General features: G+C 54.4%; 3 protein-coding genes across 7 annotated transcripts; all 3 read left to right on the top strand.

Moving 5' to 3' along the window:
• The first annotated feature begins 17 nt into the window (after positions 1-17).
• Positions 18-12,775, top strand: E2F4 (E2F transcription factor 4). 3 transcript variants are annotated; one of them, XM_064670814.1, is made up of 10 exons: positions 18-209; positions 2,068-2,177; positions 2,668-2,831; positions 3,312-3,353; positions 6,051-6,112; positions 6,249-6,534; positions 7,541-7,705; positions 8,631-8,678; positions 10,208-10,252; positions 10,562-12,775. In XM_064670814.1, the coding sequence occupies exons 1-10, from the start codon at positions 33-35 to the stop codon at positions 10,675-10,677; spliced, it is 1,215 nt and encodes a 404-aa protein (XP_064526884.1). In that variant the 5' UTR covers positions 18-32; the 3' UTR covers positions 10,678-12,775. The 3 variants fall into 3 exon arrangements, with proteins under 3 accessions (XP_064526884.1, XP_064526883.1, XP_064526885.1); XM_064670813.1 differs by having other exon boundaries at positions 18-254; XM_064670815.1 differs by lacking the exon at positions 8,631-8,678 and having other exon boundaries at positions 18-254.
• Positions 12,776-13,086: 311 nt separating this feature from the next.
• Positions 13,087-21,177, top strand: ELMO3 (engulfment and cell motility 3). 3 transcript variants are annotated; one of them, XM_064670810.1, is made up of 20 exons: positions 13,091-13,269; positions 13,359-13,399; positions 13,501-13,573; positions 13,650-13,700; positions 14,187-14,356; positions 15,013-15,112; positions 15,217-15,368; positions 15,453-15,531; positions 16,130-16,180; positions 16,544-16,666; positions 16,832-16,963; positions 17,220-17,324; positions 17,848-17,956; positions 18,172-18,308; positions 18,402-18,565; positions 18,661-18,773; positions 19,032-19,136; positions 19,478-19,560; positions 19,796-19,876; positions 20,025-21,177. In XM_064670810.1, the coding sequence occupies exons 1-20, from the start codon at positions 13,192-13,194 to the stop codon at positions 20,235-20,237; spliced, it is 2,160 nt and encodes a 719-aa protein (XP_064526880.1). In that variant the 5' UTR covers positions 13,091-13,191; the 3' UTR covers positions 20,238-21,177. The 3 variants fall into 3 exon arrangements, with proteins under 3 accessions (XP_064526879.1, XP_064526880.1, XP_064526881.1); XM_064670809.1 differs by lacking the exon at positions 13,650-13,700 and having other exon boundaries at positions 13,087-13,269; XM_064670811.1 differs by lacking the exons at positions 13,091-13,269; positions 13,359-13,399; positions 13,501-13,573; ... (6 more) ...; positions 16,544-16,666; positions 16,832-16,963 and having other exon boundaries at positions 18,216-18,308.
• Positions 21,178-22,167: 990 nt separating this feature from the next.
• Positions 22,168-27,352, top strand: TMEM208 (transmembrane protein 208). The gene is made up of 6 exons (XM_064670819.1): positions 22,168-22,269; positions 22,343-22,438; positions 22,527-22,586; positions 22,702-22,838; positions 25,778-25,862; positions 26,903-27,352. Exons 1-6 carry the CDS (start codon positions 22,264-22,266, stop codon positions 27,038-27,040), a joined length of 522 nt encoding a protein of 173 aa, XP_064526889.1. The 5' UTR covers positions 22,168-22,263; the 3' UTR covers positions 27,041-27,352.
• Positions 27,353-27,568: the final 216 nt, after the last annotated feature.

Genomic DNA, 27,568 nt, shown 5'->3' with positions numbered 1-27,568 from the left:
GGTTCCCGGGGAGCCCCGCGGCCCGGAAGCGGATGCGCGGCCCCGGAGCCGGCGGCGGGCAGATGGCGGAGTGCGGGGCGCAGCCCCCCGGGGGTGGCAGCGGGGCTGCGGGCGCGCCCAGCCGGCACGAGAAGAGCCTGGGGCTGCTCACCACCAAGTTCGTGTCGCTGCTGCAGGAGGCCAAGGACGGCGTGCTCGACCTCAAGCTGGTGCGGGGGCTGCCGGCGGGGGGCGAGGGCTCCGCCGCCCCGGGGGTGGGTCCGGGGGGAGCTGCTGCTGGGGGAGCGGGGCTCCGGCGGCACCGGGGCGGGTTTGGAACGGGGAGCCCGGGGCACGGCAGCGCCCCGGTGCAGCAGGTGGTTTAGATTGGGTACTAGGAAAAAACTCTTCGCGGGAAAGGTGGCCGGGCACTGGAACCGGCTGGCCGGGGCAGCGGTGGGGTCACCGCGCCGGGAAGCGTTCAGAAAACGTGTGGATGTGGTGCTTGGGGACAGGTTTAGCGGTGGGGTTGGCGGTGCCGGGCTAATGGTTGGGCTCGATGATCTTGAAGGGCTTTTCCAACCGTAACGGTCCTGTGGTTCCAGGGGCAGGGAAAGCGGGGTCCCCGGGGGTGCGGCAGAGCTGCCAACCGTGCTTACACCTCTCCTGCTCTTCCATACGAGCCCTTCTCCCCACCCCATCGGGCTGTCCCAGCCGCTCTGCCCTCCCCGGAATCTTGCCTGGCGTTGCAGGTGTTTGTGTGCTTCGTTTGGAACCCAGTTTGACTGCCTCGTTCTCTTCTGCGCTCTTGCCCCTCACCAAGGTGCTGCTTGATCAGCGACACCATAATGATCCAGCCCTGTAAAGCCTCCGAGACCTATAGAAACTGTTCCTCCCTGCAGCGCTTAGACCTCCCAGCACACACCAGGAGGGGGAGCGTGGTCACATTCACCTCCCAAAGTTGTCCCCGATGCCTTTAGCCTGTGGAGAAGTGCTCTGTGAATGCGTCTTGCTTCTTTATTTTTTAAGATCTTCACCTAGAGGAAGTAACCAATCCCAGGTTTTTTTCTATAAGTGAAGTTCCTTTGCTGTGGTTTCTACAAGTGCCTCTTACATGGGCATGTGTGCAAGTGCTCTGACCCTTCACAGGCAGCAGACAAGTGCCAGAAAGCCCTGACAGTGCAGGGGCTAGAGGAGTCTCCTGGCTCCTTGCCTGTGCCAAATTGTTGTCTCTTTGGATTTGACAATATTTTCCTGCTTCAGATGTCCATTAAGTGGGCTCATGTTGGTTACTGTGATTTGCTCAGCTGTGCAGTGCAGGGTCTCCAAAGTCCCAGCTCGTTACTGGTGAGTGAGGAGGGATGTGGTTCCTGTGCTGACCCGCTCTGGCTGCTGCCACTGACTTTGCTGGTCCTGGCTGTGCACACGTTAACTCTTGCTGGTGCCAGGTTGCCACGTGGTAGTGAAAACGATGCAGTTCTTTATGTCCCAAAACCTGAGGGGAGGAGAGTTGTGTGAGCAAGGCAGGGAAGCCCCAGGGCAGCTCATGCTTGCTCTCCACCTGGTATCCTATCTTTTAAACAGAGGAAAAATTGTATCTTTTCAAGTGCCTCTTCAAAAAAGTGTTCTCTATCAAGCAACATCAGATCTGATTTAGAAAAGGCCTTTTGAATATTGACTTCACAGAACTGTTGCCAGTCACGCAGACAGCCCTCAGCATTCTCCTTCCCATCCCCATCTCTTTTGCCCTGAAGGAGCACTGAATTTTCAGGCTGCTGAACTAGTGTTTTCTAGCACTGCTTTGCTGCTGGGGAATGGTGATTTTTTGGATCCACTCTGAGCAGGATGGCTGGAACTTGGTTTGTGTTTAGTGGGGAGGTTGCAGGGTAAGAAAAGGGGTGAAGGATGAGTGACTTCTTCCCGTGGTCCCATGACATTGTGACAAGTTACGTCTCTGTAACCTGAAGCGCTGGAACAGCAGAAGTATGAGATGGGGAGTGAAGTACTTGGCCAGGAATTGGTCTGACGGGCAGGAAGGAGCTCAGCATGACTGAGAGTGTGGAGTTAAGTGTCTAACCTTTTTTGCAGGCTGCAGATACCTTGGCTGTGCGACAGAAGCGACGGATCTACGATATCACAAATGTCCTGGAGGGCATCGGGTTGATCGAGAAGAAATCCAAGAACAGTATCCAGTGGAAGTGAGTGGCAGAGATGGTCTAAATCGTTCACAGGTCCCTTCCAGTCCAGGTCTGAGTGACAGCAGGGTCAAAATGCCCTGTGCAGAGGGAGGTTCCTCAGTGGTCCGTGCCTGTGCTTCCCCCAGCTGGGCTGTGCTGACGGCAGCAGTGAGGAAAGCTGAAATATGTACGGCATGTCTCCTGCAGCAGAGCTGTTATTTTGGTACAAACTAAATATTTACAGTGCCTTGGGCTGGAAAAAGACACCTGTCATGGCACTGGAGATGGGGAAGAGCCCTGCTGGTCTGTGGGAAGTAGAAAAATGTATTGTAGAAACACTGATGTTCTGGAAGGTGAGGATCTAGAGCAGGTACAGACGAGGCTTTCCAGGCAACCTGTCCTTGATGTTGTGAGGGGTGGCAGTAAGGGGCTGCAAACATCTCTGAGAGGTTGGGGCTGTTGTGGTTGCCTCCAGAGGCTGATGCATCTCACTCCTTTTTCCTTTGCCCAGAGGGGTGGGTCCTGGCTGCAACACACGGGAAATAGCTCACAAACTGATCGAGCTGAAGGCAGACATAGAGGACCTGGAGCAGCGGGAGCAGGAGCTGGAGCAGCAGAAGATGTGGGTTCAGCAGAGCATCAAAAACGTTACAGAAGACATGCAGAACAGTCGATATCCTTTGTGTGAACTCATGTTCACTTGCTGGGCTGGAAAGCAAGGGCCTGAGGGCTGGGTTGGTGGGGAGCTGTTGCGGCTGGAGAAGCTGCACTGCAAGAGTCAGAAGGCAGTACCTGGCTTTGGAATTAGAGTAACTGTTCAGCCTGGGAAGCTGCTTTCTCTGCAGTGCACAGCTTCTCCCCTGTCTTGTGGAAGCAAAACACACTGTAATGTTTACCATGGTGAGAAAAGTGCTTCTTTTTGAGTCACAGGTGGCACTTTCTTGCGTGCAGAGCTGCTCTTGTGGCTTAACTATCTCAGGATGTCAGCTCTGACGAGCACGTAGCTTGCAGACCTCACCTGCAGACCACTTCAGTGTGGCATGGGGATACCTCTGGGAGTGGCATTCCCTGTGCTCATGAAGGAAAAGTCAGGTGTCCTTTGAGCTCTCTGTCTGTGCAGGAAGCTGCAGCCTTTCTCCTTAACCTTGGAAACATTAGCATATGTGACACACGAAGACATCTGCAAGTGCTTCACAGGTGAGGAATTGGTGCTCCATGATAAAGATGTGACTCTGCACTTCTGTCAGGCTCTCCCAGTTGCTGTCCTTTCCCCAGGGAAGAGGGGGCAGCAGACCACAGGCTGCCCAGCATCAAGTTAAATGTAGTGTGAGCTCTGATGCCATCCTGGTTTGTGTACCACTGAACTGTAGCTTTCTTGTCACCGTCAGAGGGGGCAGGCAGTATTTTAACTTGTGTTTAAAGGAATATAGCTGTTGCTCCTAAGGAAGTCTTTTTGCTGGGGAGTCACTGCGTGGGTGTATGAGTGTTATGTTAGAAATCCTTTATTTTAAGGGCTTGGGTGGGCAATGTTCTTATAATAGAAAACATTTTATTGCATGGTAGAAATTGGGCTGTAAGCAGGGAAGTAGTATAAAAGGTGGTCCCTCAGCTGTGTCATCTTCCCTGCCAACAAGACTGCAAGAAAGAGATAGAGAAGAGCAGGACAGAAGGGAACACAGCACTTGCCCTGCCCTCACTCCCCTGTGTGCTGCTTTCCTAAAGTTGGGGTGGGGACCCGTATCAAAAGTCTCACATTCAGTCTCTTTGGGGCAAGAGTGAAGAAAACCCACCGGAGTCTTTGTTTCTCCTGTTGCCGATTTCAGTGATAGATGTAAGGCCAAAATAACCCTGGTGGTGGCCATTGTGCAGTGGGGCAGCCTGCACTACCCAAACTGTTCTTCTCAGCTGTAGTGGTGCAGAGTCACAGCTCCTTTCTGCTTCGGTGGACACCCGACCTCTCCTGACCTGGCGACCTGCATCTGCTTGCTTGCTGCAGAGATTGAAGCTGTTCATCCTGACCGCCCCCAGCCACGCGTAATCTCACCCATGTCTGACTCTCCTGTCTCCTCCAAGCCCTCTTCTCACCCTGCTCTTCATCAGCCCTTCTGTTTGTCATCGCTTGCCTTTGTGCTTTCCTTGTTCACCAGCTTTTACACTGCTCAGGTCCCCGCTGGTGTAACAACTGCATCACCCCCTCCCTCAGCTGTACTGCTGCTTCTGGTTGAAGCAGCACCTTTGGGGGCAGGGATTGTGTTTTCAGTTTGACAGTGCTTGGGGCCACATCACTCGTAGCAGCCTGGAAGAGTTTACTGGAGGCCAGCAGACAGCTCATTGCTTGGCTGGTTGACTGTTTTGCATTTTATTGCACCTGGTTTTTGTAAACCGGTTTGTGTCTGAGGTCAGACCTCACCAAAATATGCAGAGATTAGATCTTACTGAGGGCAGGTCTGAATTCCCTCTAAAACAGAGGGCTAGTCTGTGTTTTTCCATTGTCTGTCCAGTTCTCCTCTATGAATATGCCTTACATGATGCTTTTTCCTCTCCTGAACATCTGAGTCTTACAGAGATTCTTTGTTGGACCTCTCGTGTTCTTGAACTGTGGTGCAGGCTGAATTTCAGATCCTGGTTTTTCTAATCAATTGCTGTTGATCTTGCTTTCTCCAGGATTTCCATGCTTGGACTCTTGTCAAATACAAATTCATTACTTGGATCAATAAAAAAAAATAAAAAGAGAAGTAAGAATATGTTAGATTTTAGTGACTGGGAAATATAATTTTCCCATCTGTTGCTGTGATGCATTTTGCGCTTGCAGATTCAAAAAGGAAGTGGAAATGCACTGTGAGCTGTTTTGTAAAATTATTTGGGATGTAGCTGTCAAGGCAGATAGAAGCCCAGCACCTGTCTTTGAGACTAACAGGTCTTAAAGCTCGAGCTGGTGTCTCTGAGCTTTACTATCCATTTTTTATGCCTCTTACATTTTTCTTAAGAGTAGATTTGTTAAACAAGTCCCATCTAATTGACAAATCCTATGTTATTTTTAATCCCTTTACCTTTTGCTGATCTGACCTTTGGTTGCCTGCCTGAAATTAAGGGATGTGCTTTTCTGCTCTCCACGCTCTCTCTTGCTCTGGGGATCTTCTGTGTTAATTATCAAGTGAAGCTTAATGCAGAACACTGGTGAACTGTGAATATTAACCACCCTAAAGCTTAAACATTCAAAGTGAAAGCTGCAGGCTGCTTGATCTAAATATGTCAGATGTTCACAGAGCTGGTATTTCTCTGTTCACATTTCTCTAAACCCAGATATGGGCTGGGAGCTGCTCACCTGTGACTTGGGTTATCAGGGCACAGGTCTTAAGGAGCTGCAGGACTTGGAAAGGAAGGATGCTGTCAGCCTGGCTTCCAGCCCCACACATTCTGGGCTCTGTGGTGGGTCCAGCACAACTAACACCAGGCAGCTCTTGCCAGTAGGGACTGGGGAGTGTTGGTTTCAGGTGTTGGTACACCAGCCTGAGGTTGGAAGCCTGGCTCCTGAGCGTGCTTTGACCCCGTCTCTCCACTGGCAGTCCAGCTGTTTTGTTTATAATTCACATACAAAAGCTTGTGACAGCAGAATGAAGGATACTTCCCTTAGGATTCAGATATTCTTAGGAGTGAAGTGAAACCAGCCCTTCCAAGGAAAAGGAATAGTCTTGATAAGGACACTGCTGAAAAACTTTGGGGTTGCATTGGGAGAAACTTTGCAGGTACTTTGTGCCCTGGGCCGTTGGCACACTGGGAGCTGTATGATGTGCTTGGGGTGTAGATGTAATCCTGGAGGACTGCCAGGAGATGAGTGGTTTGGGGAGGGTCTCAGCTTGTGCCCACCGAGCACTGACTGGTCTGTTTTCACAGGAGACACCCTCCTTGTGATTAGAGCCCCATCTGGCACACGTTTGGAGGTGCCCATCCCTGAGGTGAGTGACAAACACATGGGCAGGGGGCAGGTGTGTGTGTGTGTGCACATGTACATCTTGTCTGTGGGAAACTGATGTTCTGTTCGAAAAGGACTTTTAATGTATGTCCGTGTTTTTCGCTTTTGACTTTTCCCAGGGCCTAAACGGGCAGAAGAAATACCAGATCCATCTGAAGAGCACGAGTGGTCCCATTGATGTTCTCTTAGTCAACAAAGATACTTGGAGCTCTCCTCCTGTCGTACTCCCCGTCCCTCCCCCTGAAGACCTCATTCAGTGCCAGGCAGCTGCACCCTCGAAAACACCAATCCCACCGCTCACCCACTTCCAGGAGGCCTCTGTTCCCAGCAGCACCCAGCCCTCCACACCAACACCCACCAGCACTCAGGACCATGGCCCTCCCACACAGAAAAATGCAGGCACAGGTGAGAGGGAGGTAGAGGAGGCAGGAACAGGCTGGTGGCTGGCAAAGGAGGGTTCCTTGTCCCACTTGGGGCTGGCACTGCTGGATGTGCAGCGTTGAGAGCTCCTGGCAGAGGGGCACCTCTGCCTTTGCTGCAGCCCATCCTTTTGCCCTGGTTAGTGGGACTGGTTGTGTTCGGGGAAATGAGGCACTTGGCTTGAGGGGGTAGTGCCAGCCTGTAGGGGAGATCATGCAGGTTCATTGATGAGCAAGAGCTTGCAAAAGGGTCATTTTGAGTCTCAAGTTCAGCTTTCAGTTTGAATAAAGGCTGTCAAAAATGCTAGATTAGGTTGGTTGTGGCTTTGTCCACTAAATTTTGAAAGCCCCCAGTGGTGGAGATCCCCACCTTCCCTGGTGAGCCCTTTCGGGGCTGCAGCACCTTCTCAGTGAATTCCTTTATCCTGAAGTTTGGATCCTTTGAGCTCATATTGTGCCTGTTGTGCATGTTACATTGTTTGACACTACTGAGTTCTTAAATTTGGTAACTGCCATTCAGGTAGCTTCAAGCTGCTGTTAGGTCACCCTTAGACTTCTCTTTGCCTGGCTGATCAAGCCCAGCTCCCTCCACTCTTCCTCGCAGGCCATGTGCCCTAGACCCATGGCTAACTTGGTAGCCCTCAGCTGAATCTTCCACAGCTTTCATGAACTGGACAGTGGCCAGAGCTGGACACAGTATTCCGAGTGCAGCCTCAGCCCCAAGCAGGAGGATAGTAACTTCCCTGGCTGCACTGGCCATGCTTCTCCTGGTGGAGCTGTTCATTGCTGCCAGGCTGTAGAGAGCTCGTGCTTGGCTCGTGTGCAGCCTGGCACCGCCAGGACTGCTCTCCAGCAGAAGTGCAGCAGGGCCTGGAGGGAAGCAGGAAGCTTTCTCCCTGTGCTTGGGCAGCACTGCCAGCGTGGGCTGAGCCTGTGCCACAGCTGCTTTGGGGCTGGTGGGAGATGACATTCCCGTGTGTGGCTCTTTCCAGAGTGTGATGTCCCTGCGGCAGAGTCCAAGGGCAGCGGCGACTCCGACAGCCAGCCAGCTGGGCTGGATGCACAGCTGCTCCAGTCCTCTGCCTCCCTGGACAGCAGCTCCGTCCTGCCCAGCACCTCTACCTCCTTTGAGCCGATCAAGCCAGACCCCACGGGAAGTGAGTATGCCCCCTCGTTTCATGTCTTCCTCCAAAATCGTGCAGTGAGGGAAATCATGGAGTGAGGGAAAGGCTGCTGGGCCTGGAGGAAGGAGCTGAGCTCCGTTCTGCTGTTGCTGTCAGCCAGGCTCTGCCAAGGATGAGTAGGCATTTCCCTGTGAGGGTGCCAGGGAACCTGGTGAGATGTCTTGTCTAGTGTCCTGCTGCTTTCTTTGACATCAATACTAGAAAATCTGTGAGGGACATCCGCATGACACATCTCTACTGGTACATGTAGGGTTATTCCCTCTCAGTCCTTTCTGTAGTGTAAGGTTCTGTTTTGGAGACCACATGAAGCTATAGAATTTCCAGCCATCACTGAGAGCACTTTGTAAGTCATGGAGAGTTTTCCTGTATTAGGATAGCTCTTGTCTCTGTTTTCCTCCTTTACTCAGGAATGCTTCATCTGTCCTTAGATCTTTTGTTCTTAGTGATCTTGCAGTGTATATTTGGGGAGCTCCCTGATGTGCTTGGTGAGGTGAAATGGGCTTTAAAAAAGGACCATTGGAGCTTTATGCCAGGAAATGGCAGGCTGGCCCAGGGAGATAAAAGCATCCTCTTACACGAGGTGAATCGAGGCAGCGTGTGGAAGCTGACACCGTGTGAGGTTTACAGACAGGCAGTTACTGCAGAGCTTCTGGCTGTGATAACATGTTCGTGTCCCTGGGCTCCTACAAATTTATCTTAAAGTAGTAGAGCTTAAGTGTTTTATTGCTTATCATTGCAGCAGAAATTATCTGACAGGGAGTGTGGGAGCAGAATTTCTGGATGGCGTAGGATGATTTGGGTGTGTAAGGAGTGCAGGAGGTTTGTGGATGATTCTGCTGTAAAGCATTTCAGACTCTTCATGTAATGATCCAAACCATCTGGTTTGTTGTGTTTGCAGTACTGGAACTTCCCAAAGAGCTGTCAGAGATGTTTGATCCAATGAGAGGTATGTTCATTCCCTGACCACGGCTTTGCTGTGTGCCCATCTACCCACAGAAGTGGGACAGTTTGTTTGACTCACTCCCTTTTGGATTATTTTGTGGATGTGGTTTTGTAAGGTGCTTGTGGTCCTTGCTGGCTGCTGGCCCTCTACTTGTAGTTAGGCACTTCTGAAATTACTGGTTTCTGGATGTATTTTTCTGTCTCCATGTTTCCAGCAACCTCTGTTAGAGCTTGTCTTGCCATGTGCTGACAGGGCTCTCCTGTCCCCATGCTGACACTACTCTGTCTGTGCTCAGCCTTCCCCTCCTCCTTCAGCTTGTCAGTACTATGGAAAACAAAAATCCCTGTTAAGTCTCATTTCAGCTGTAGCCTGCCTGAGGCTAATCCAAGCAAATATTCTAGGGAGATAGTGTTCTTTCTTTGAAACACCCCTCAGTGGTGTTGGTGGGGCTGGTAATTTTGGAGCAGTAGGAGAGGATGCTCTTACATGTGTTTGGAGTTCTCACTCTGCCCAAGGAATGTCTAGGGGTTGTTGCCTAATGCTGGGAGAGATGCTGGGCTACGGGCAGGAAAGGTTAAGGAATTTGGTCTAACATAAAGCTAAACCAGGAAACTCTTTTTATCAGCACATTTATTTCCCTTCAGTGCTGGTGGAATACTTTGTAGCCCCCGCAGCTCAGCAGAGCTGAGTACACACAGGCACTTTTGTGGTGGTCACAGGAGATGTACAGCTGTCCCTAGTTTTGTGCTCTGTCAGATGCTTTGTGAAGGTGCTGCCTTTGTGTAAAAACCCCACAAGCCCAAACACACACACGTGTGAGCCTCCAATCTGTGTGCTGCGAGCCCTGGGCTCCGCAGTCAGCCTGGAGAAATCCTTCCTCCTTGCCCAGCACCTGCTACTGCAGGTAGTGGATGAAGCCTTGATGATGTCTAAGTACATCTGAAGAGTAAGTTTGAATTCACAGTGTGAGACATAAACTGCTGCAAAGCTCCAGCCATGTAGAAGACCTAGCTTACCCAAAGTAACTGTGCTGTGTGACTATGTGGACTCCATTAAAAAGGAGATGTTTGCTGTCTATGGTAATGTATGTGGCTTTATGGAGTATTCTTCCCAGTTTGGAGTGGGAAGATAAAGATCCAGGAGAGAAGGACAAAATGGAGTCGACAGCTACAGAGGCAAAACTCAGGACTGGAAAAAAACCAGCACTACAGAGCTCAGAGAGACAGTCCTTGCAGCATGCTCCATGCAGCCTCTCATCCCTGTGTGATCCCAGTGATGCTGCCCTGGCACTGGCAGCTGCTTTAAGGCTGTGCAGTTTAAGCTGCAAGAGCTGGAGCTCTCCCATAGTGTTTTGTGTTGGAATTACTTTTATCTCTATTTTAAGCCCAAGCTTCCTTTCACCACTGCCTTTCACTGTGCCTTAGCCAGAGAAGGGATAAGAAGGGTGGGGAGAACCCTGGGAAGGTGGGGAACTACCCAGGAGCAGATCAGGAGAGCAGAGTGTTTTGCTACCATGTTTGTCTCTTCCCCAGAATGTATGAACTCTGAGCTGCTGGAAGAGCTGATGTCATCTGAAGGTGAGTCTTAGAGTCTCCTGCCATGGTGTGGCCTTCCCAGGAGGAAGACCATGCTGTGTGACTTTACCCAGCTGGCAGCCCTGGGACTGCAGACTTGCCCTCATCTTTTCTGGGCTCTGGACACAGACTGTGTTCTCGCTGTCCTGACAGCCCCTGAGAGAGGACTATGAGAGCCAGGAGTCTCTTTAGTACTGCAAGGCTGATTGAAGCAATCTCACAGACTGTTACTGTGACGTGCCCTTTGGCAGCTCTTGGCTCGGGGTGGCAGTGCTGAGTTTTGTAACCAACCCTGGGCTTCTCTTTCCCCAGTGTTTGCTCCCTTGCTCCGCCTCTCCCCTCCACCTGGAGATCACGACTACATCTACAACCTGGATGAGAGCGAAGGCGTCTGCGACCTCTTTGACGTGCCTGTCCTCAACCTCTGACTTCTCAGTGCAGCTGTGAGCCCTGCAAACACAGACTGTTTTGTAACTCTTTGGAAAGTGTCTATTTTTGGATTCCTTTTGTGCTAGAGCTCGATGGCTGAGTAATTCAGAGATGCTCTCATATGGACTCAGAACCAAGAGATGTGGACTTGCAGGCTGGGAGCCTCCCCATAACTTGCTTCTTCCTCTGGTGCTCGTGCAAGGTGCACGTGCAGCTTGGCCCCTGCAGCTCTCCACTGGATCCTGGGCCTCACCTCAAAGGCTCCGTGTTTTGAGTGTTCCCAGTTCACCTGTAGAGTTTGCCCACGTGCCTCTCTGAGCTTCCTCCAATCTGCATGCCTTGGTTTTTCCTGCACTCCCAGAGGCACTTTGTACCTCCTAGGTACCAGCTGCTACAAGGAGCCCTAATACCGTGGTCAGTTCACAAGCCCAGAGGTTGTTAGTTAGATTTCTCCATGTTAGTGGTTCGGATTGAGGTTGTGTTTCTGAAAGGCATCAGGGGGCAGGGGGAATGGCACCAAAGTGTCTATTTCTGCCAGTGATTTCAGACCAAGCTAGTACGTTTTACAAGAAAAAGCACTTTTTTTAGCCAGCTGTGCCTCCTAGTGGGACTCAGGAGCTGAGTGCTCCTAGTAGCACCCAGGAGCTGAGCCTTTCCCTGCTTGTGCTTCAGCAGGAATGCTGATTTTGCTTTCACCAGTCTGCTGATGCACAACCCCGGGGGCTCCAGCTCCTTGTCCAGCAGCTGTGCTGTTTCTACAGGGCTAAAGAAGAGGTGCCAGTATGGTTTGTTTTTTAATTTTTGTTTTTGCCTGAGTGAAGAGATGTCTGAAAGGATAAGACTGCTCTAGCTGGTGCCTGTAAGGTACTCCAGGGACATCAGAGCCTGCTCATATTTGCAAATAGCTGTATTCTCCAACATTGCACTTGAGCCTGCAACTGTCTGAAAGGCGACCAAGCAGTAACAATTCAGTAGTACTTTGCTGTGACAGGTTACGTAGGTGTTGTCCAAATAGTGAGCTTTTCTCCTCTCTGCTTCTCTCAGGATCAGGTTTTCTGTATATTTGAATTTGCTCCTCTAGTGTCCATACCCACGCTCCCAATCCCTGATCCTGTGGCAGGTCTTTACCCAGTGCGATGCTTTCTCTGCACCGTTTTTCCACGAAATTTTCTTCCTTGCTTTGTAATGGAAGGCCTGCTGTTGGGTTCTTTAGGATCATCAGCTGGTACCAGGCTTGGACCCCGTGCAGTTTAGTTGGAGGTAAAAATGCGCTGATGGATTTGTGTCGCATTTTGCAAGTCCCAGCTTTGGGTGTCGGTCAGATCCTGTATTTGAGTGTCTTTAGTTTTGCACATCTTCCTGCCACCACGGTAGTAGCAGCTGTCCTGCCTTCCCTGCTCCGCAAACTGCCGAAGAGAGAGCCAGGCCAGGCCATGGTGGGCTCTTGCAGAGAGGTAGCTTCCAGCCATCCACTTAAACAGCTGATGTTTAATTTCTCCACGTAGCTGCTCACTGCCTGTGACCCACACAACCAGCTGCAGCACCAGCACTAAGGGAGGTAAAGTCAGAAGAGCCTGCAGAGGTGAGAGGAGTATGTGCTTGGGACCTGCGTCCCTGAGGTGGCTCCTCGGGCCATCCTTTTGTACATGGGACTCCTCTGGAAGGACTGTTCCTTGCTGCAGCCCCAAAGCACCAGCAGCCTCTTCGGGAAGAGCACGAAGAACGAGGGAGGAACAATGGGACACTCCACTTGGCAGCAGGGAGCTGCTGCTGGTGAGACAGCCGAGGTGTGGGACCCCTCAGGGGGGTGAACTTCCAGCCTGCATGCAGCCAGTCCCTGAACCTTCCCCTCTCCACATGGAAGCTGACCAGAATCCCTCAGTCCTGCACGTGTATTAGCAAGGCTCCCTGGCTCTGGTGTAGCTCCAGCTCTTTGCATACTGCCTGGCCCTCACCCTCCCTTCCCAGCGTTCACGTTCGCCGCCAAGTTAGCAAGTTAGACGACCTCCAGAAAAGGATAACACCTAGAGGAAAAAAAAAAAAAATTTACAGTTGCAAATGAACTTTTTTGATTCATATATAAAGATTATTTTTATACTTCTCTCTCTTTTTTTCTTTTTTCTTTTTTTTTTTTTTTTTTTTTTTTTTTTTTGGCGAGGAAAGGAAAAAAACCGCCCGCGGTATTTGTACAGAGCGTTCCTCTGACGGGAATAAACGGCAAAAAAAAAATTAAAAAAGAAAACAACAACAAAACAACACAGATTTTCCAGAGTTTGTCGCCCTCGCCCCAAGCATGTGCCTCCTGTGTGGGATGGGGTGCCCTGGGGGAGCGGCGGGAGCGGAGGTGGGTCCCGGCGAACCCGCGTCAGCTCAGGTGAGGGGGCCGGGCCTGCTCGGGGCTGGGTGCTGGTGGCGGAGAGGCCTCGGTGCGGCGGCCGGGCCGGGCCCTGCGGGAGGGGCGGCGGCGGCACCAACCCGGAACTGTGGGGCGGCGCGGAGCCCCGGCGGGAGCCATGCCGCCGCCCAAGGACGTGGTGAAGATCGCCATCCAGATGGTGGGAGCCATCCCGCAGCTCATCGAGCTCCAGCAGGTACCGCCCGGCGCCCCCGCACCCCCTCCCGGGGGTGCCCCCCTCCTCACCTCCCGGCCCCGGCTCACGGCCGCTCTCTCGCCCCGCAGACCAAGCCCCTCGCCGCGGTGCTCAAGGACGTCTGCGACGCGTGAGTACCGCGCCCGGGCCGGGCAGGGACAGGTCGTGGCAGCCCCGACGGCCGCCGGCCGTGGCCGTGCCGGGGCCGTGACCGGCCGCCCGTGCCCGCAGGTGGAGCCTGCCCAACGCCGAGCAGTACGCGCTGCAGTACGCGGACGGGCGGCAGACCTACATCACCGAGTCGGTGAGACAGCCCCCCCCGCCCCTCCCGGCCCCGCCGGCGCGGAGCTCCCGGCTCACCCGTGCCTCTCTCCTTACAGAACCGCAGGGAGATTAAGAACGGGAGCATTTTGCGGCTGACCACCTCCCCGGTACATTCCTCTGCCCCCCCCTCCGTCTCCTCCTGCGCTGTGTGCTCTGGTGGGATGTGTCCCTGCGGTGGGGCAGTGCGGGGCTCCGAGCCCTCTGCCGCTGGCTCCCTCGGTGACTTGAGCTCGTGGTGGCTCCTTCCAGTGCCTCAGACCCAGCAGAAATAACATGGGCAGGAGACATGGCTCAGCCTTCATTTTCCCTCGGTAGAGCTTGGGGGAGTTTGAAGAGAAACTAAATCATCTTGAGATGCTTTGGATGCGTGGGCCAACTCATCAAGGTTTCTTGGTGTCATGCCAACTTGACCTCTGTCCTCAGCTCCTCCTGGTCTCTGCTCTGGTGGCTCTGTCTCTCAGTCCAGGTCCTCACTGGGGCTGCTCTAGCCTGAAACTCTTTCCAAAACTTGCACTTCAGCTCTTCCAGCCTTCTTCAAGCTTCTCACTGTCTTTTGATGAGCCCCTTTGGCTTGATTCTTTCCTTCCTGGTAGGACCAAGAAGCAGAGCGGTTGTACAGCGGGATCCAGAGCAAGAACGTGGATGTGAAGACTGACTCACTGAAGAAGCTTGCAAGCCTCTCCCAGGATGTTACCTTTGCTCAAGAGTTCATCAGCAGGAATGGCTTGAAACAGATTTACTCTATTGTGGAAGAAGGGAACGAGTGAGTATCAGGACACGACCTTCTTTGACTTTTCTTCTGCCTTGTTAATGCTGCGTGTTGGAGTGGACTCTCTTCGTGTTCCTGACTTGTTGGTGCCTGCACTGTGGCTGTGTCCCTGCATGCTGGCAGCCAGGGGAAGGTCCCCAGGGATATGTGGTCCTGACTCCTTGTGAATGTGCCCAGACTTGAACCTCCCATCCCTTTGCTGGCTGGGTCATCTGTAGCCTCAAGGGTTTTGCTACCAGGAAACCTCCTGTGATCATCTTGGCCTCCGCTGCTGCTCATTCCTGCCACCCCGAACAAACCCTCTGTCCTGAGGTTTTAGCTGCCAGAAATTTTCAGGCAGTTCAAGAAAACCCCAGTTGCCAAATACGAGTGTGACTTGTTCAGGATGTGCTGGTGCATCTCCTCTGAGCTCCTGTCACACAGAGAATGCAGAGCCTAAAACCAGGCAGCACAGCATATGTTTCTTAGAACCACAGGGAGGGATATGAGGTAGTTTGTCTGCAGTGATCTTTGTACCGTGGTAATGCAGCTTTCCAACTATTGAACTTCCCCTGCCCTGACTTCCTGGGATGACTAAGTGAGAGTCATTTCTAACCCAACAGTCTCTTTCCTTTCTTCTCCTCACTGCCTTCGTTCATCTGTCCCTCCAGTACAGGGGAGATGCTGGCTCACACTCTGAAAGCCTTCACAGAGCTGATGGAGCATGATTTTGTTTCCTGGGAAAATCTTAGTACAGTCTTCATCAAGAAGGTAAGCACCTTCTGCAGCCTCCACAGCCTGTACTCTTGGTATTCCTCGTTGTCCTTGTCCCCCAGGCTCAGCCTGCCCTCGATGGATGGTTTTGTCTCTCGTAGATAATGAGTTTTGTCAATATGAATGCGGTGGATGCATCCATCCAGCAGCTCTCCTTGTCTATCCTGGAGAACATGGTGCCTACCAGTCGCCTCCTCTTTGAGCTGGTCAAAAAAGAAGTGACGTTGGATCGTCTTCTCACCCACCTGCAGGTGTAAGTGGAGAGAGGCCAGAGCACCGTTCGCCCCCACCTTCGGAGCTGGTGGTTCTCACAGTGTTCCTCCTCTTCCTCCTACAGGACAAATGCCGAGCTGCAGCTGAAGGCCATGGCCCTGCTCATCGCGCTGCTGCTGACGGCGACCGACGCCGAGCGGCGGGTGAGGGGCACCAGGCAGGGTGGTGGCCTTGCAGAGCCAGGCACCCACAGCTCCCCTGTCACTGGGGTGCTCTGCTGAGAGCCCTCAGCTGTCACTAGTTCTGCCTCAAATGGCAGAAGTGTCACAGCTGGTGGTGGCACAGTGGCTGTGATGGCCCAGCCCCAGTGCCTGGCACGTCTGAGCTGTCGTAGTGGGGGCCTCCCCTGGGATGGGACCTTGGGCGTCTGGGTTCTCTGCTGTGGGGTTTGTGTTCTTTGGGATGGCAGGGCTGCAAGAGATGCCCAGACACGTTTAAAGTCAGTGTCCTCATTCTGCCTCTTCTTGACTGACACAACCTGTCCTGGCAGCCTGGTAGGAGGATCTGTTTGAGCCCCATTGGGGTGGGCATGTCCTGGTTCCAGGGCAGTGGAAGCTGGAAGCAGGTCTCCTGCTCGCTGGTGTCACTCTTGAGACTGCCAGGTCCTTTCTATCCCCACCTTGCCTGTGGCCCAATGCTAAACTAAGCAGGGAATCGGGTTGACAGTGGGAACGCCAGCTTTTTTTGGGAGGAGGAAATGGTGGTGTGCTGAGCACATCTCACAGCCTTTTCCCTTCCTAGGACATGATGGACTACCTAAGAGAGAAGAACATCAGGCAGTTTATCCACAAGGTGAGGAGCTGGGACTGTGCAAGGGTCTGCTGAGTGCTTCATTCTCTGTCCTTCCTCCCCAGGCCCTGTCCCCTAAGCCCCAGCCTTTGGTGACTGTGCCTGGCTGGGTTTCCTGTGTGCCCACACCCCTTTCTTGATATCTCCTATGGCTGCTGCTCTGCTGGCACCCTTGTGCCCAGGGTTGCACCCCCATCAGCCTGCAGTTCAGTGCACGCAGCTTTTGCCCAACCCCGAGGGGAGCTTCCCACTTGCCAACGCCCCTTTGAGCAGCAGGACCTACTGAGCTTAGGCTTTTGGGCTCTGGGCTTGGAGGAACTGGGAGCAGCAGCCTTGGGGAACCTTCTTACTTGTGATCTCCTGTAGAACATCATCCACAGCTCTGAGCCACTGGGGGACGAGATGGCCCATTACCTGTATGTGCTGCAGTCTGTCAGCCTCAACCTGTGCGAGCATCGCATGAGGACCTCCATGGATCCCTACTCACAGGTCTGGGAGTGCTCTCCTTACAAGTCTGGTCCTGGTCTCTTCCACCTGTGGAAGCAGCTCGCATTTGGGTGAACCCAGCACATTTGATCTCATTGTGGGTTTGCCCTGGGAGAACCTGCTCGTGTGGGGCTCACAGGCATCCCCTCCTCTCCGCTCTCCCTCCAGGAACAGCGGGAGCTCCTCCAGTCCCTGCGCCAAACTGCCTTTGAGTCGGAGAGCGAGGCACCTGCCGGCAACTTCAGCACCGAGCGCCGGCGATCCCTGTGTGCCAAGGAATTCCGCAAGCTGGGCTTCATGGTGCGTCCCCCCCACATCCCCTCCCCAGCCCCAAGCTGGCTCCTCCACCTTCTGATGGCTCCCCTAAGCCTGGTGTCCCTGTTGATGCTGATGGACCACCATGCAGTACCTCCCTTCTGCTCCCTCGGGAATCTGGAACAGCAAGTGTGTGGGTGTGCCGGGACTCCAAGGAAAACCCTGTGGCTGCATCAGGAGGACGCTGCTGCTCGGAGAAGAAAGTTGCAGCTGCTAAACTGCATCCTTTGTGTCCTCCTAGAACAACAGCAACCCAGCAGAGGACCTCCGCCGTGCCCCACCAGGACTCCTTGCCCTGGACAACATGGTGTATTTCTCCAGGAACACCCCCAATGCCTACAGCAGGGTGCGTGTGCTCTCCCAGGGAGCTCCCTGGTGGAGAGTTACTGGATCTCCACCTGTTTTTCCTTTCCCTGTGACCTGTCCTTGGCCAAACCCAGGCAAGGATGTCCCTTTTGGGCAAATGTCCTACTGTTGCCCTGTTTCAGATGGAGCTGAGTCCTCCCTCTGGGTAGGAGAATCCATTTGAGGCTGGTGGCACTGAAGGGTTCCCATAGTTTTTGGGGTTTTGCCCACAGCTTGGTTTTCAGGCCTTGAGCAAACTGAGGCAGTTTGGGCAAAACCAGCAGGGCATCGGCCATGCTCCTACTTGCAGTGCCTGTGACCAGCTCATGCACTGCCACAGGGGAAGGAGGAGGGTGGGGCTGGATTTTGGGGAGAGTGAATCACTCCTTTTAGGGGTGGCTTTACCTGGGTGGGGACAGCTTGACTAGGAATTCAGGAGGAGTGTGGGACATCTGAGCCCCACTGTTGGGGCAGCCTTCCAAGGTCATGGCCCATGTAATGTGAGGTATGGCCCTCTCCTCCAGTTTGTCCTCGAGAACAGCAGCCGGGAAGACAAACACGAATGTCCCTTCGCTCGAAGCAGCATCCAGCTCACCCTGATCCTCTGTGAGATCCTGCATGTCGGAGAGCCGTGTACGTGTGTGCCCCAGCTTGTCCTTCTCTCTGCCCTGCTGCCTGGGGGGACGAGCTGCCAGGGCAGGGGGCTGCATCCATGGGGCCACCAGGCTCTGGCATGGCCAACAGCAGGGGAGGGGGAGGTAGGGCTGGGAAATGTCCAGGTTCTCCTGGACACTGAAATCCCCTGGAAAAACTGGGAAGTCTGGCATCACCTGTCCTTCTCACCGCAGGCTCGGAGACGGCTCAGGCCTTTTACCCTATGTTCTTCGGGCAGGATCATTTCTTCGAAGAGCTTTTCTGCATCTGCATCCAGCTGGTGAACAAGACCTGGAAGGAGATGCGTGCGACCCAGGAGGACTTTGACAAGGTGCGAGGGGATGCTGCGGCCCTGGACGGGATCACAAATTCAGGGGCTCTGGGGAGCGTTGCCAGACTGGGGTTGACAACCTGGGCCCTGCAGGTGATGCAGGTGGTGCGGGACCAGATCACCAGGACCCTGGCCCTCAAGCCCACCTCCCTGGAGCTGTTCAAGACCAGAGTGAACGCGCTGAACTACAGCGAGATCCTGAAGCTGCGGCAGACGGAGCGGCTGCACCAGGAGGAGACGCTGGCTGTGCCCGTGCTGTGAGTGGGCTGCGGGGGTGACGCCGTGGGGCTGGGGAGGTCAGTGAGCACCTGTTGAGATGGCTGTGCTCCTCTTCTGCTGGTTTTCGTCCCAGGGAACTGCGGGAGAGGCTGAAGCCGGAGCTCCTGGAGCTGATCCGACAGCAGCGCCTGCTGCACCTCTGCGAGGGCACCCTCTTCCGCAAGATCAGCAGCCGCCGCAGGCAGGGTGGGTGCCAGCCCCCTGCTCCTGGGTGGGGGTCCTGGGAGGGGGGCAGAGGCTTGTCCCCATATCCCCTGCCACTGGGGAAATTGCAATTAATCTATGGGAGTAGTGTGCCCAGCTCCCTGGACAGCTGGTGTGGGCTAATCCACGGGGCGAGAGAGAGAAATGGGGAGCGCGGATGGTGGGGGCAGCTCTGTCCCCCCTGGGAAGGGGACCTCAGCGAGGGGAGGCTGAGCATTTCTCATGTCTCTTCTGCTGCAGACAAGCTGTGGTACTGCCGCCTGTCACCCAACCACAAGGTACTGCACTATGGGGACGTGGAGGAGGGGGTGGAGTCTCCCCCCATCGAGAGCTTGACAGAGAAAAGTAGGTGATGAAGAGAAAGGGAGGTTGGGAAGGAGGGAGGGGAGTCCCAGCTGAGACTGCCTTAAGATGGGAATTCCCCCTCTGCCTGGCTGCTGTGCAGCTGGCCCAGTGTCCACTGGTATTGTGGGACTGGGAGCTGTGGGAGTTCAGGCTGGGGCAGGCTGGCTCCCCAAAGGTCACTGCAGAGTGGCTTGAGCCCCCCACCCTGAGTTGTGGATGGCTGTGAGCCCCCTTATTTCATCTGTGTCGGGCTCTGAGTACCAGGGACCTGGAGGAAAAGGAGAGGGAGGGGAAGGGAAGAAGGGGAGAGGAGATGCTCACAGCTCCTCCACTTGCCCCAGTTCCTGTGGCAGACATGAAGATGCTGCTGGTGGGGAAGGAGTGTCCACACACAAAGGAGAAGAGCTCCGGGAAGCAGAACAAGGTCAGCCCCTCACACTCCTCCCTGTCCAGGGGGCCCAGCACACTCCCCTCCCCGGCTGGGGATGGGTTTTGGGGGTGGATGAATGGTGACAGGTTGTGTTGTTTCATGGACGGAGACCTCTTGGGTCTCCTGGGGTGCAGAGGAGGAGGCTGGGAGGCAGCTCCCGCTCTGAACTCCACCGGAGTTGGAAAGAGTCCAGCTGAGAGGCTGACTACACCCTGTGCTGTCCCTGCAGGATGTCCTGGAGCTGGCCTTCTCCATCGTGCATGACGTGGAAGAATACTGCCTCAACTTCGTTGCCCCCACCCGGTACGAGGTGAGTCCAAGGGCCCTCTGAGGAGGCACACAGTGGCCTTTGCAGGCGGGGCAGTGAGTTCTGGGGAGTGGGAACCACAGAGGGGGAGAGGTGGGCTCTCTGGCTGCCCAGGGCTGGTGCCAGAGATGCCCGTGCTCTGCTTCCCCAGTTCTGCCTCTGGACGGATGGGCTGAACGTGCTCCTGGGCAAGGAGATGACGAGTGAGCGAACACAGACAGACCTCGATGTCCTGCTGTCCATGGAGCTCAAGCTGCGGCTCCTGGACCTGGAGAACATCAGCATTCCCGACACCCCCCCTCCCATCCCAAAGCCCCCCAGCAACTTAAACTTCTGCTACGACTTCAGCCATGCAGAGCAGTGAGTTCCTCCCTGTGCCCCGTACCGCCCCCCCATGCCCCTCAAAATCAAACCCCTTCCTCCAGGCCCTGTCCCTCATCTCTGGCCCAAAGGGACAAGCCCAGGTGCTCGCTGGGGGCTTGGGTGGCCCACTCTTTCCTGCCTTCATCCTGCCCTCCTGTGAGAACATGGGAATGAGCTGCCGAGTATCAGGCTCTTGTTCAAGGGGGGGTGAATCAGCTGCTTTGCCCCCTGCCGTGGGCAGGCAAAAGAAAATTCTTCCCAGACAGCCAAACCCCTCTGTGGTGGCACTGACCCTACACGCACTACAGGCAGGTTTTGGGCAGAGAGGGCAAGGATGTGGGCAGGAATAAAGGTACAGGCAGCCCTGGGATAGCTGGAGCTGGGGTAACACTACAAAGGTACAAATCTGCACTTCCTGACTTTTGCCATCAGTGTAGGGGATCCTTTCTGGACAAGAAGGTGGTTGGGAAAAGGATAAAACACACCTTTCCACTAAGTTTGCCAAGGAGACAGCATCTCCCGAGCACGGTGTGCCTCCCAGGTCCCTTCCGCACTGAAATGTGTTTTTGCTGAGCCCTGTCCTGGAAGGGGGGTGTTTAGGGAAATAGCCTCCTTTTCCCAGCACCAGTCAGCTGGGCCTGGTGAGGAGGAGACCCCAGTCTGCCCTTGCTGCCCAGCACTGTGATGTTTTGCCAATCCTGGTGCCTTCCCCCCGCCCTGGGCGGGCACTTGCACACTTCAGCCATGCTGCTGCACTACTGCACCACGACAAGCTACCTCCTCCCGGCCCCCACGGCCCCCACCCCGGTGCCCTGCACCTCCTCGTGCCTGCAGCTTCTCCCAGGGGTGTTGTGGTAACAACCACAGCCGCAGGTCACGGGGATCCAGCTGTGCCTCTGCCTCCTGTGTACAGGACAATAAACACCTGTGGAGAACTCGGAGATGTGTCCTTGCCAAAGATTTGGGGAAGGGCTCAGACTAGCAGGTCAGAAGGGGCCAGAGTGAGTCAGACTGGGACAGAGCTGCACCTGCCAGAAGCTGGGAGGATGATGGGCACAGGTGGGTCAAGGGGCTGTAAGGGGGGGGCTGAAATGGGGAAGGCTGTCACCAGCACCCCAAACCCTGTGGCTGCACAGTGGGGCTGGAGGAAAGCCCTCAGGGTCCTCTGGTGCTGGGAAGTGGAGAAACTCTCTGAGGATCTGTGCGTGTGTGTGGGGCTGTGTATGTGCCCGTGTCCCCAGGCCTGGGGAGGGGATTGGGAGTCTCAGCTCTTCAGTACAAGAGAGACTGGGAGCTCCTGGAGCAGGTTCAGCAGATGGCAAAAAATATGATTAAGAGACTGGAGCATCACTCTTACGAGGAAAGGCTGAGGGAGCTGGGCCTGTTCAGCCTCAAGAAGAGACGACTGACAGGGGAACCTCTATCAGTATCTGAAAGGGAGAGTGTCAGAAGATGGAGCCAGGCTCTGCTTGGTGGTGCCCAGTAATAGGACAAGAGGCAGCGGGCAGAAACTGATGCCCAGGAAGTTCCACCCGAACATGAGGAAGAACTTTACTGTGTGAGTGACTGCACACTGGAACACATCACCCAGAAAAGGTGTGGAGCCTCCCTCACTGGGGCTACTCCAGAACCATGTGGACACAGTCTTGTGCCACTTGCTCTGGGGTGACCCTGCTGGAGCAGGGAGGTTGGACCAGATGACCCACTGGGGTCGCTTCCAAACTGACCCGTCCTGTCATTTTGTGGGATGTCCCCGGCACAGAAGTGTCCCCTCCCGGGACAGGGATGTCCCCGGCACAGGGCTGTCCCCTCCCGGGACAGGGATGTCCCCGGCACAGCGGTGTCTCCTCCCGGCACAGGGCTGTCCCCTCCCGGCACAGGGCTGTCCCCGGCACAGGGCTGTCCCCTCCCGGCACAGGGCTGTCCCCGGCACAGGGCTGTCCCCTCCCTTCCCCTCCCCGGCTCCGCCGCTTCCGGCTCGTCACGTCCGCGGGAAGCGGAGCGCGGAGCGCGGAGCCGGCGCGGCCATGGCGGTGAGTGGGGGCCGGGAGAGCGGGGCCGGGCGGGCTCCGGGGACGCGCCTGACCGCCTCTCTTGGCTCCGCAGCCCAAGGGGAAGGCGGGCACCAAGGGCAAGAAGCAGATCTTCGAGGAGAACCGGGAGACGCTGCGCTTCTACCTCCGCATCATCCTGGGGGCCTCCGTGAGTGCGGCCGGGGGGGCCCCGGCGGGGCGCGGGGCCGGGCCGGGGTGGGCGGCGGGCAGACAGCCGAGCCGTGCTCTCTCCGCAGGCCATCTACGCCCTGGTGAACCTGGTCATCTTCTACCCCGCCGCCTCCGCCTGGACGTGGGTGAGCGCCGGGCACCGTCCCCTGCCCCGGCGGGGGCTCCTGGGCCCGGGCTCCTCCGAGGCCCGCGGGCCCCCGGCCGTGCCCTTTGCCGCTGACCGCCGTGTCCTCCTTGCAGCTCGCGTTCGCCTTCAGCTCGGTGGTCTACGGCACCAGCTACCGGTCCATGAACTCCATGGCAAAGCCGTCTTTCACAGACGATGGCAGCCTTGCCGACGGGGGAATTGACCTGAATATGGAGCAGGGGATGGCAGAGTGAGTGTCCACACCCGCACGAGTCCAGGTGAGCAGGACCTGCTGCCTGAGCGTGCGCGCAGAGCCAGGAGAGGCCCCCGAGGAGAAGGCCAGGCCTCAGCTCCCGCCCCAGATTGCCCATGGTGTGGGCATGAGGGGAGCTGGAAGCCCGTAGCCGTATTTTCTGAGAGTGTACCCTAACTGCCCTGGTTATCTGAACACTTGGCTTGGCGTGCCCCAGTTCAGGAGCTGCCACGTGGGTGTGTCAGCCTGGCACAGTCACTGTTCTTAGGGCTGAGGGGCAGAGGTAAGAGATCACAAACGGTTCAGTGGGAGCAGTTTACGACCATCTTTCAGTGAAGAAACAGCCCTGACACTGTGCATGCTGCCGCAGCACAAAGTGATATATATTTTCTTTTTAAACCAGCACTGCAGGTGGTGCTTGGCAGAGCAGAAGGGCACGTGCTGGCTGCAAACTGGCCATGCCTTGAACTGTCCTACACACTGAAAATTCTCCCCTCTGTCTCAGCCAGCTCCTGTGACTTCCTCAGCCATTTCTATCCCCCGTGCTTGTGCATTCCTCATGTCTGTCTGCAGACAGTGTTTGCCTGTCCAGTGTTCTTGGCGCTGCTGTAACTGGCCTTTCCTTGGTCAAGGGACACGTAACAGTAATTCCTGAGAAGTGCTGTTAGATAAAATAAGGAGACAGCAGTACTGGAACAGCAGAAATACCTCCTAGATTTACTTTTTTTCCACCAGTGAGCCTCAAACTAGTTACAGAAAACTGCCAGGTAGTTGTGGACACATCAGGCTTTGCTCTCTGTCCTCCCTGCCCTCAGCCTCTGTCTGTTGGTCCAGCCTCTGCTGGAGATCTTCAGCACGTGCTTAGCGAGGTACTGGGGTCCTCGGCCCCTTCCCTCCCATATCCTTGGCCTACCATTCCATGTTTACCTCCATCCTTCCCCTGCTGCCAGGCTTTTGAAGCAGCACAGTGGGGCCTTGTTTCCAGCTGAGCCCTCTGTGTCACATGAGGTGTTCTCAGTGCTGGCAGGGCCACATATTGATGTGTGTAGTTTTAACTTTTCCTAGCGTAAGTTTGATTTTTGGCTGGGGATGTTATCAGCAGGCAGACCAACTTGGGGGGCACGGAACCTGCTGTCTGTGCACAGGGTGAGCTCTCATCTTGTGTGTTAGTGGAGTGGCACCTTTTTGTACCTGCAGCAGGAGTGACTCATGTCTGGTGTAAGAGACTCAGCTGAGGGATGAGGTGGCCAGGAGGAGAGGGGGTTATTTCTAGTGTGACCTGTGAGCTGGGTGCTTTACCCTCTCTTCATCCTATAGAGATTTCATTTTCCTGCTGGTCAGCCAGGTGTTTTTCTCCCATTTTCCACTGGTTTGGCTTTCTAGAGTGGAATTGCAAAATATTTTTAATACCTTTGTAGTGAAACAAAACGTGGGACAGTTGAGGAGGGAAAATACAGAAGTTTGATGTTTGTGGTTGTGAGACATGCTCCTGGGAGTTGTGCAAGGCAGAGGGGGTGCCCTAATAACTGTCCCGTGTGTGTGTGATGGTGCTGCCAGGGGAAACGACTGACAGGACCCCATTACCTGCTCTGAAAAGGTGACGAGTGCACTGCTGCAGTCCTGGTTGCAGATGTACTTCCCTTGGTATTGAGGCACTGAGGTTTTTCTGCCTGAGCAATTGGGCTGAGGTTTATGACACATTAAAATGAATTGATGCTTATCTGAGGCAGGGGTTGTGCAAAACACAGAGGAGGCAGAGCTGTAAGAACAAAACCTGCAGAGCTGAAGTTCCCATCCCTACCCTGTATCTCTAAATTACTTCTTTTGGGACCAGGGAACCACTCTAAGCTAGTGGTTACTTCAGAAAGAAGTGGATGTTTCCTGCCTCTCAGCTGAGCATGCTCCTTTGGAGGTGCTCCTGGAATGCTGTGGCTTTGATGGTGTTTCTCTAGTGCTGTCTCTAACTGAAATGGATGCTTTGTATTGCTCTGGGGTTGAGGAAGGCCCACCTTGCTGGTCTCTGGGAGAGCTGGGTTTGGTGGGAGCTCACCCCTCTGTGGCCTCTGGTGATGCCTGAGGTTACTGAACCTCCATGTCTTGTTGTAGAGCTGTTGGTGGTGGATTCTGCAGTGTCTTGAGTCGATGTTGTTTGTGGTCAGTTTGCTTTGCACTTTGCCATTGCCTTTGTTTTGTTGTCTCCAGTCTTGGATGTGACTGGAGAAATTCTTTCTCCAGCAGCTGATTATTTAACCAGAGTGAGAGTTGGTGTTTTTCTAGCCCTTCATGGCACTCCCCGAGGCTTGTGTTGAAAAACTAATACCTGTTTACCTCTCCTGGGTGTCAGATCCCCTGAGGGTGGTGGTTGAGGCGTGGGTAGCTTGTTCCCCTCCACAGCTGCTCCCAGCTCTGCCTCAGGCTGGCATGGAAGATGCTGGAGTCAGATAAACAAGAGGGGAGGAGGAGCCAGTCTGTTGCTGTAGCTCAGCTTGCTGATGTGCTTGTCCTTTGGTGACCCTGAGTGTGTCTGTCAGCCTGTGAAATGGCATGGAGAAGATTCCTGGCTCCCTTCAGCACAGCCAGTCATGAGCAGCTATACTTTATGTCAAGATAGGTGTCAAATCAGCAGGAGCTGGCTGCTGTTTCAGCTGTAGGGCTGGGTGGTGGTTTTGTTGCTGGTTTCCATCCCCTGTCAATTCCTCAGCTTTCTCAATGGCCTTTTTTTCCAGAGGGAGCTCAGCTCTTTAACCCATCAGATTATTTTTTGTTGCTTGTTTACCGCTCAGATTCTTCTAGATAAGTGTGTGTGGCAAAGCAGGGCAGTCCTTGGGTTGGGTGGGGCAGGGTCACTCCCTAGAGGTGGTGCAGACAGGCTGGGTTGGCAGAGGAGCTGGTGTGGGCTGGAATGGAAGCTCAGTGCTTTGCTTTTCTTCCCTCAGGCACCTCAAGGATGTGATCCTGCTGACAGCTATAGTCCAAGTGCTGAGCTGCTTCTCACCCTACGTCTGGTACTTCTGGCTCTTGGTAAGCCCCAGCCACTGCTGTTTTCCTTCTTGCTCTGCACTGTCCGTGTCTTTCCCTGTCTTCAGGACTGAGGACATTATTTATCCATTTCAGTTCAGTGTCCTGTTTCAGGCCCAAGCTATTTTCTGATATGTTTTTTAATCTCCTTGTCAAATCTTGTTAAAAATGAGGCCGTACATGGCAAAGAAGTCCTGATCCCTCTGGGTCAACCCCACAACCCCTTTGCCTTTCCCTCTGGTCCTGTGAAAGGGCAACAAGAAACACGAGGCAGATCAAAGCTGTCTTTGAGCACAGAGCCTTTCTGTGACTGTAACAAACAGTGTTTCCTTTTGTTTGGCTTTCTCAGTCATTCAGCATGGACCAAGGCTGGACACTGTGCCTATTGGTAGATAAAATGCTGTAGGCATTGATTTCCCCTTAACAGACCAAACTCTTTCTACTACTGAAACATTTGTCATGTGCCTCCAGCTAAAGCTGCTTGTGCAGAAGGACAAAAAATCTCCAGTTGGTTAAAAAATCCCACAGTTGCTTTGAGGATATCACACAAAGGTACAGAAGGCAATTGTGGGAGAATGAAAAGTTACCCCATTTCAGTCCTTGATCTCATTTCAGTCCTCACCCACAAATTCCTCTCTAGCTGGCCTGGCAGAGGGCAGCCTAGACTTGGTTGTGCCCTGGAGACCATCTGGATCGCTTTTTTTTTTTCTTTTTTTAAATTCAGAGCAATGTGGGTGTGTTTTCTGGAGGAAGGAGAGACGGAATGTCTGGGCAGTTGGATCCCTCTGGGTAATTCAGACCCGATGCTGGGATTTCCATATATGAAGCCTAAGAGCTGTATACGTATGCGAGTTCCTAAAGGAAATGAAATGAAATCAGGCCGTTTATTTTGGCTGCCCACCACCGCCTCTGATTTCCCTGCATCCTGAGGTGCCTCTGATCCAGCCTGTGGGGATACTCCAGCTCCTTTGTCTCCCTCCCTCAGTAGGACCAGCCGGCGCTGTCCCCAGAGTGACCGAGTTTGTGCCACGTGTGTTTTGCAGGCCCCGGGGCGCGCGCTCTACCTCCTCTGGGTAAACATCCTGGGGCCCTGGCTCACAGCAGAGGCTTCACCCACCGCCCAGGAGCCCAACGAGAAGAAGCAGCGCCGACAAGAACGCCGGCAGATGAAGCGTTTCTAGCCCTGGCCTGGGGATAGATAACGTGATCTCTCATCTCCACGCTGTTGTTTCATCAGGGATGCGACCGAAACCAATCCGAAACCACCGCAGTAGCTCTCGCCCCTCTGCCACTGCTGCCATTCCGCTCGAAAGGCCGCAAGAGACTTCCCTTGGTTGGGTCTTGGTGCCAGCTGAGGCCTTGCTCCTTGGGATGACAAGGGGGGGGGTGATGCTGGGATGTGTGTAAATACCTTTTTAAAGCAGTGCTGTATCGCGTTCGAGGTTGGGGAGTGCAATGTTGGAGGAAATAGTACATTAAAGAGCAGAGTCTAATTGACCGTGCTGGCAGTGCGTTCATGCAGGGGAGCTGTGAAAAATGTCAGCGTATTCCTGGAGATCTGGACCAGAGGGAAGCAGAATCCCCAGGGACAAGTGCTTTCCTCCTTTTCCCAGGCTTGGTCTGTGCTGCCCTGCCTGCCTCAGCCTCTGCACCCTGTGGAGGAACTGCGGTGCCCTGTGGGATCAGGAGTGTGGGGCAGCTGGGGGTGC

This window comes from Pseudopipra pipra, chromosome 14 (genome assembly GCF_036250125.1).
Source record: "Pseudopipra pipra isolate bDixPip1 chromosome 14, bDixPip1.hap1, whole genome shotgun sequence".
NCBI classification, from domain to species: domain Eukaryota; kingdom Metazoa; phylum Chordata; class Aves; order Passeriformes; family Pipridae; genus Pseudopipra; species Pseudopipra pipra.
The sequence above is the reverse complement of the archived record's forward strand: the minus strand, read 5'-3'. Positions and strand labels throughout refer to the sequence as shown.